This window comes from Cherax quadricarinatus, chromosome 41 (genome assembly GCF_038502225.1).
Source record: "Cherax quadricarinatus isolate ZL_2023a chromosome 41, ASM3850222v1, whole genome shotgun sequence".
NCBI lineage: Eukaryota > Metazoa > Arthropoda > Malacostraca > Decapoda > Parastacidae > Cherax > Cherax quadricarinatus.
Window position 1 is genome coordinate 2,168,111 of NC_091332.1, and position 8,534 is coordinate 2,176,644.

Consider the following 8,534-nt stretch of genomic DNA (forward strand, 5'->3'; position numbering starts at 1 on the left):
AGGCCTTGCATACACACCATATATTTGTTAGCATCATTCCGTACTGCATCTACAACTAATTACATAACAAACATACATTTGTTCTAGTCTCGTTTTCTTAAATATTCATATGATTAAAGGGGAAAAAAATAGTTATTCAGTAATGATTTTTTTCCTTCATATAAACGGCCAAAGCAAAAAATACCGAACATTGATAAACAGTCATGTGTGCATCACATAAATTACGTATATATGTCTGCCATAGGAAAACAGTAGCCATTTTTTTCCATTGTTTTTAGGTGTAATATATATTTTTTTTAGTTTGTCTACACTGAAACGCTAATCTAATATATATATATATATATATATATATATATATATATATATATATATATATATACATATATATATATATATATATATATATATATATATATATATATATATATATATATATATATATATATATATATATATATATATATATATATATATATTTACATATGTACACTGTAAAGCTAACACAAGTCATCTAAACTAAGGCAACATCAATCATCGAAAATATAAATATATATGGAATTTTAATAATGGACCTTAACTCCTCTGTAACTCACTCTCAAATAAAAACATACACAAATACTCACAGATATAGACGTCAATACACACACACACGGGGCCAGGAGCTTGGACTCGACCCCTGCAACCTCAACTAGGTGAGTACACACACACACACACTCACGTTATATTAGTTTTTCTCATTTTTATGTGAACTGAAATATAAACTGCTTCTTATATGGGAAAATATTCAGTCTTAAAACATCAAGTATATCGAAGCCTTCCTCCAATCATGGCAGGTTTATTTACTAGGTAACCCTGCAGGCTTTATTTACTAGGTAACCCTGTAGGCTTTATTTACTAGGTAACCCTGCAGGCTTTATTTATTCCCCTGCACCTGTTTGTTCTCAATGTTCAGCATACATAACATTACTCTCTAGCACTTGTTAATTCTCATTGTTCAACTTGTACAGAAGGAAGGGTGATGTTCCACGACTACGTAATGCATCAGGTGAGTTGGGTACCTTTAATACGTCCGTCGCGGCCGTTCTATGTACCGTCCGTCGCTACCGATGTGATAAGTGGTACTCATATGTAATACCTGGGTCCCGACCACATGTGATGATGCCTTCGACTGCTGCATTTCTCCTCTCGCTCGTGTATATAAGTCTCATTATTCTTGTTTCTGTCTTCAGATTCATCAAGGTGAGGGACTGATCACCTAAAATTACCTCTCTATTTCTTCCACCGTCTCCACTTGTAATTCTCTGAATTGGATTTAAAAAAATAATTGATTAGTGAGACGTCTTCACCAATGAAGTTACCCAGATATTACACATAAGTTTTATTCATTAACTTGTCGGTTTTAAATACCATTAATGTAATGGTAGTCAGTATGTATGGTTTTAGACACATCGTACGTTGCAGCCGCTGTGTGACTGCACAAACACCGTCTGTTGCAAATGCTGCATGGTTCTAGATTATGCTGTTCCTTGCAGCTAGTATGTGTGCATCTAGATACATCTTCCGTGGCAGATGTTTTGTGTTGTTCAAGATACATTATCTATCACTGAGCTTCATGACATGTTTTCTGCCTCGGCTGAAGCTTGAGGTTTGGACAGTAATCGTCGCAGCAGGCTGGTGGTGAGGTGCTAGTTCTGGCACTACATTTGTCTCAGTACGGATGAGAGGAGCCGGCACGGTTTCCATCGCATCGGCTGACCGCGTCCGTCGCATGCAAGCGAGTGAAGTCCCGACGTAGGAGGTTATCGAGGTGCCTGCAATACGGAAGTCGCAGCAGCTGGGGGGAAACAAAAATTCCCAGTGTACTCCGGACGGTCCAAAACAACACGTCTGTCGCTACAGGAAGACGAGGCGCCGGCACTAGGTACGTCGCATCTGGAGCTCCGTCACACGCACATCAGCATCCCTCCCTCCTGTGCTTCATCATCTGAGCCGCTGAGGCATCACGAGAACCAGGAGCTGCAGCATCACCAGCAGTGTCACCAGTCTGAAGGAGGGTGTGGTGCCTCCACCAGTCTGCATGGCCGCCGGCTGCTCTCCTGAGGAAGAAATATCACAAAAAGTCACTTTCATTAACATAGTGAAAATAATTACTCAAATAAAAACATTAACCAAATTAAAAAAAGAGAACATTTCAAAGCTTCACTCGTATATATATATATATATATATATATATATATATATATATATATATATATATATATATATATATATATATATATATATATATATATATATATATATATATATATATATATACACAAATTCGGCGTGGTTGCTGCTGCGGATTTATTATTCATAGGTAATATAATAAAAGTCAAGGAAGGTGAGTAACGACAGCCTGAATTGTTGCAGTTTTCCAGACAAGACTCAGGAGACTGAGTCTGAGAGATACGACAACATTCTCCGACGTTTGAAGCGCATTTATCAGCAGCCCAGGCTGGCTGAGCCGCACGTTTTACACGGACAATCAACACTGAATGTGACTTCGGTGTTTATACCACACCATGACCTGGGCACATGTTTATACCACTCTAGGACCTGGGCACATGTTTATACCACTCTAGGACCTGGGTGTATGTTTATACCACTCTAGGACCTGGGTGTATGTTTATACCACTTCAGGACCTGGGTGTATGTTTATACCACTCTAGGACCTGGGTGTATGTTTATACCACTCTAGGACCTGGGTGTATGTTTATACCACTCTAGGACCTGGGTGTATGTTTATACCACTCTAGGACCTGGGTGTATGTTTATACCACTCTAGGATATGTTTATACCACTCTAGGACCTGGGTGTATGTTTATACCACTCTAGGACCTGGGTGTATGTTTATACCACTCCAGGACCTGGGTGTATGTTTATACCACTCTAGGACCTGGGTGTATGTTTATACCACTCTAGGACCTGGGCACATGTTTATACCACTCCAGGACCTGGGTGTATGTTTATACCACTCCAGGACCTGGGTGTATGTTTATACCACTCCAGGACCTGGGTGTATGTTTATACCACTCCAGGACCTGGGTGTATGTTTATACCACTCCAGGACCTGGGTGTATGTTTATACCACTCTAGGACCTGGGTGTATGTTTATACCACTCTAGGACCTGGGTGTATGTTTATACCACTCTAGGACCTGGGCACATGTTTATACCACTCTAGGACCTGGGTGTATGTTTATACCACTCCAGGACCTGGGTGTATGTTTATACCACTCCAGGACCTGGGCGTATGTTTATACCACTCCAGGACCTGGGTGTATGTTTATACCACTCCAGGACCTGGGTGTATGTTTATACCACTCCAGGACCTGGGTGTATGTTTATACCACTCCAGGACCTGGGTGTATGTTTATACCACTCCAGGACCTGGGTGTATGTTTATACCACTCCAGGACCTGGGTGTATGTTTATACCACTCCAGGACCTGGGTGTATGTTTATACCACTCCAGGACCTGGGTGTATGTTTATACCACTCCAGGACCTGGGTGTATGTTTATACCACTCCAGGACCTGGGTGTATGTTTATACCACTCTAGGACCTGGGTGTATGTTTATACCACTCTAGGACCTGGACACATTGAGTTTGAGGCATGAAACAACAACAACAACAACAACAACAACAACAACAACAACAACAATAATAATAATAATAGCGATGAGGATGATGATAATAATAATGGATTAATGTTTTTTTTCTCGTACTTATAAGCGAGGTACAATGTTATGATTGTTCTTGTAACAGGATATGCTGGAAAAAACTTAATTAATTAAAAGCAGCGTGTTAAGTACTAAGTGTAATGGCGCGTTTAGACTCGACAGTATTTGAATTTATATTATAATAAACATTTCAATGGTAAATTGCGCAGTGTGGGAGAGGGATGATCTTGTAAATCCCAGTGAAAAGAATGGCTCATATGTGTTGTGTAAAAGCGTAATGCCCAGAATATTCACCTACATACACACACACACACACACACGTGACACAGGAGAGCCGTGGGACGTTAGACAGCATTTCTTTATTCTCAGTGCTGTTCATTAGCGGAATGAGGAAGACTATGAGGTTAAGGAGAGGTTCTACTGAGCTCAGAAGGCTCGATTCCATTCGATGTCGGCCGAGGGAATCTAAGAGACGGGGGCTAGAAGGAGGGTCGAGGCTCCCACAAGCATAACTCGGTTAGTACTTGTCATTGAGTAAACATTTACGGCCTCTAAGGTGGGTATGACCCTAGAGGCCGTTGATGCTGACCTTCACGCTAGTTGATGCTTATAATACTGACCTTGGAGAACGTTGACGATGACAGAGGTGGGATGTGCTGACGTGGGTCAGCAGGTGTAGTTGCCAGAGTCGTCAGGTGATGCTTCATCAATTGTCAGGTGTGATACAGTGCCATCCTGGTCCTCCCTCGTGATGATCTTCACAGGTCCCTCGTAGTCCAGGATCTTCCGGTTGTGGTACCAGTAGACCAGGCCTGGCCGAGATAAAGAGGGATGCTGAGGGGTACCACTGAGGGTAAAGACGGAAAAAATGAGAAATGCTGAGGGAACTGCTAGAGATATACTGAGGATACAGTCAGAGATAATGAGGAATGCTGAGGGAACTAAAATAGATAAGGAAGGATGCTGAGGGTACAGTCGGAGGTAAGAAGGAATGTTGAGAAATCTGTTATTGATAAGAAAGGAATCTGTTAGAGGTAAGGAAGGAATCAGTTAGAGATAAGGAAGGAATCAGTTAGAGATAAGGAAGGAGACATACTAGTGGTGCTACAAAACCCAACATATAGGAAATCTGATACTTAAGAACATCAATCATTTTCAAGACTGAAGAGCAGAGATTATAAAATAAATATGAGTCTTACACCTCGACCCCAGTGAACATAAGTCACATTCTTTGCTGGGTTATTTTAGGCTAAATTTGCATGCTGTGCTGTACGGGAATGCCCACAACATTACTGGCTTTCAAAAACCACTGAAAAATTTATAATTCTATTCGCATAATCACTTGTAAATTCTCCTCATTGAACATTTATTTCATGGTGACAGGAATCGTGACCTAACAAAAAGGAACTGAACATTTTCTCATCTGAAAGAATGAAAAGCCCAATACACAAATAACCCGCACAGAGACTAAAACCTGAGACAACGTTGATAATGGTCCTAGTAAGGTCGAGACGTTATCATAAGCAATAGTCTCCTATGTACGGGTTATTTTGGTGTATTTTCTCATCTAAAGTGATTCCTGCCGCGACTCACGAAATCGTAATGACACGATTGCAAACAAACCATACCACGGGCGGGGATAGAACCCGCGATCAGAGAGTCATAAAACTCCAGATCGATGCGCTAGCCACTGGGCCAATTGGCTACAATAAGATTCATCCAACCAGGTAAATTTATACACCATATACCTAGTTAGGTGAATCTTATTGTAGCCAGCTGGCCCAGTGGCTAACGCGTCGGTCTGGAGTTTTGTGACTCTCTGATAGCGGGTTCTAACCCCGCCCGTGGTATGATTTGATTCTGGCCACTCTAATCATAGTCGTGTGATTTAATCCAGTCACCTAAGGCAATGCACATTTGGTTACCTAACTCTCTGTGAGAAGTTAGGTGCAACACATCATGATCTGAGGTCGGATGGTGACCTACCTACCTGGCATGTTGAACTGATTAATGATGCAGGTCAGGTTAATGGTACTCCCAGCCTTCACGTACTCAGGACCCACTATCACCGACCGAGCTTCTGTAAGTAGTGAGGTATATATTAAAGTAATTACATCCTGTCGTGTAACTATCATACGTTACTGTGACGGGATATCTTCTGTCACTCTCGCTAGACGTCAGTAGCAACTGTGAAAAGATATCAGAAGTAACTGTGACAAGGTATCAATAATTGTGTATATATGAATAGATTCTCTCACGAGATGTCATCAAAAATCTACATTTTTGCTGATGCTGTTGGTCGTCCTCAACTTTTCACAATTAGTTACTCTCAGACTTACCAAAGATGCATCTGAACTCACGAGATACAAAGGTACAGAGAAGAAAAGATACAGGTGTAGAGTAAGCTTTTGCTGTGGCAGCGAGTCGCTAAGTGTAGAGCTTTATCAAGACACTGACTTGATAAAGCTCTTCTTGGGAGAATAAACATGTGCCTGTGGTGCTTGGAAAACAGCTTTTGAATGTTTGTTTCTCCCAAGGGACGAGAGAGAGAGAGAGAGAGAGAGAGAGAGAGAGAGAGACGTACTTGATGAAGTCCCTCTACTGGTATCAATAAATCCTTTGCAGGTTGAAATTTTCAATGAAAATTAATGAGGGGTTTGTGTCTCAACTTCAGCCTTTATATGCACCACATTTTCTTTAAAAGATGACAGCGAGGGGTACAAAAAGAGAGAGAGAGAGAGAGAGAGAGAGAGAGAGAGAGAGAGAGAGAGAGAGAGAGAGAGAGAGAGAGAGAGAGAGAGAGAGAGAGAGAGAAAGAGAGAGAAAGAGGGAGGGAGGAGGCATATACAGGTAGCAATACATATGGAAGCCCCTGCCACATCAAGCTCACTAAGCCACCCCCACTCTGGGATATCCCCGCCACATCAAGCTCACTAAGCCACCCTCAACCTGGGGATACCCTCGCCACATCAAGCTCACTAAGCCACCCCCACTCTGGGATACCCCCGCCACGTCAAGCTCACTAAGCCACCCCCACTCTGGGATACCCCCGCTACATCAAGCTCACTAAGCCACCCCCACACTGGGATACCCCCGCCACATCAAGCTCACTAAGCCACCTCCACTCTGGGATACCCCCGCCACATCAAGCTCACTAAGCCACTCCCACTCTGGGATACCCCCGCCACATCAAGCTCACTAAGCCACTCCCACACTGGGATACCCCCGCCACATCAAGCTCACTAAGCCACCCCCACACTGGGATAACCCCGCCACATCAAGCTCACTAAGCCACCCTCACACTGGGGATACCCCCGCCACATCAAGCTCACTAAGCCACCTCACACTGGGATATCCCCGCCACATCAAGCTCACAAAGCCACCCCCACACTCGGGATACCCCCGCCACATCAAGTTCACTAAGCCACCCCCACACTGGGGATACCCCCGCCACATCAAGCTCACTAAGCCACCCTCAAACTGGGGATACCCTCGCCACATCAAGCTCACTAAGCCACCCTCACACTGGAAATACCCCCGCCACATCAAGCTCACTAAGACACCCCCACACTGGGAATACCCCCGCCACATCAAGCTCACTAAGCCACCCCCACACTGGGGATACCCTCGCCACATCAAGCTCACTAAGCCACCCTCACACTGGGAATACCCCCGCCACATCAAGCTCGCTAAGCCACCCCCACACTGTGGATACCCCCGCCACATCAAGCTCACTAAGCCACCCTCACACTGGGGATACCAGTGCCACATCAAGCTCACTAAGCCACCCTCACACTGGGAATACCCCCGCTACATCAAGCTCACTAAGCCACCCTCACACTGGGATACCCCCGCCACATCAAGCTCACTAAGCCACCCTCACACTGGGAATACCCCCGCCACATCAAGCTCACTAAACCACCCTCACACTGGGGATACCCCGCCACATCAAGCTCACTAAGCCACCCTCACACTGGGGATACCCCCGCTACATCAAGTTCACTAAGCCACCCTCACACTGGGAATACCCCCGCCACATAAAGCTCACTAAGCCACCCCCACACTGGGGATACCCCCGCCACATCAAGCTCACTAAGCCATCCCCACACTGGGGATATCCCCGCCACATCAAGCTCACTAAGCCACCCTCACACTGGGGATACCCCCTCCACATCAAGCTCACTAAGCCACCCCCACACTGGGGATACCCCCGCCACATCAAACTCACTAAGCCATCCCCACACTGGGGATACCCCCGCCACATCAAGCTCACTAAGCCATCCCCACACTGGGGATATCTCCGCCACATCAAGCTCACTAAGCCAACCCCACACTGGGGATACCCCCGCCACATCAAGCTCACTAAGCCAACCCCACACTGGGGATACCCCCGCCACATCAAGCTCACTAAGCCACCCCCACACTGGGGATACCCCCGCCACATCAAACTCACTAAGCCATCCCCACACTGGGGATACCCCCGCCACATCAAGCTCACTAAGCCACCCCCACACTGGGGATACCCCCGCCACATCAAGCTCACTAACCCACCCCCACACTGGGGATACCCCCGCCACATCAAGCTCACTAAGCCACCCCCACACTGGGGATATCCCCGACACATCAAACTCACTAAGCCATCTCCACACTGGGGATACCCCTGCCACATCAAGCTCACAAAGCCACCCCCACACTGGGGATACCCCAGCCACATCAAACTCACTAAGCCATCCCCACACTGGGGATACCCCCACCACATCAAGCTCACTAAGCCACCCTCACACTGGGAATACCCCCGCCACATCAAGCTC

At 45.2% G+C, this 8,534-nt stretch overlaps 1 protein-coding gene across 1 annotated transcript in view; it reads right to left on the minus strand.

Annotated features, from left to right (window-relative positions):
* Positions 1–496: 496 nt before the first annotated feature.
* LOC128695856 (zwei Ig domain protein zig-8) overlaps positions 497–8,534 on the minus strand; it is a 317,928-nt gene continuing 309,890 nt past the window's right edge. Inside the window, exons 7-9 of the mRNA XM_053786752.2 lie at positions 5,714–5,803; positions 4,344–4,535; positions 497–2,096 (exon numbers count right to left, since the gene is read on the minus strand). Coding sequence (XP_053642727.1) covers positions 4,390–4,535; positions 5,714–5,803 — 236 coding nt within the window. The 3' untranslated portion in view covers positions 497–2,096; positions 4,344–4,389. The remainder of the gene's footprint in view (positions 2,097–4,343; positions 4,536–5,713; positions 5,804–8,534) is intronic.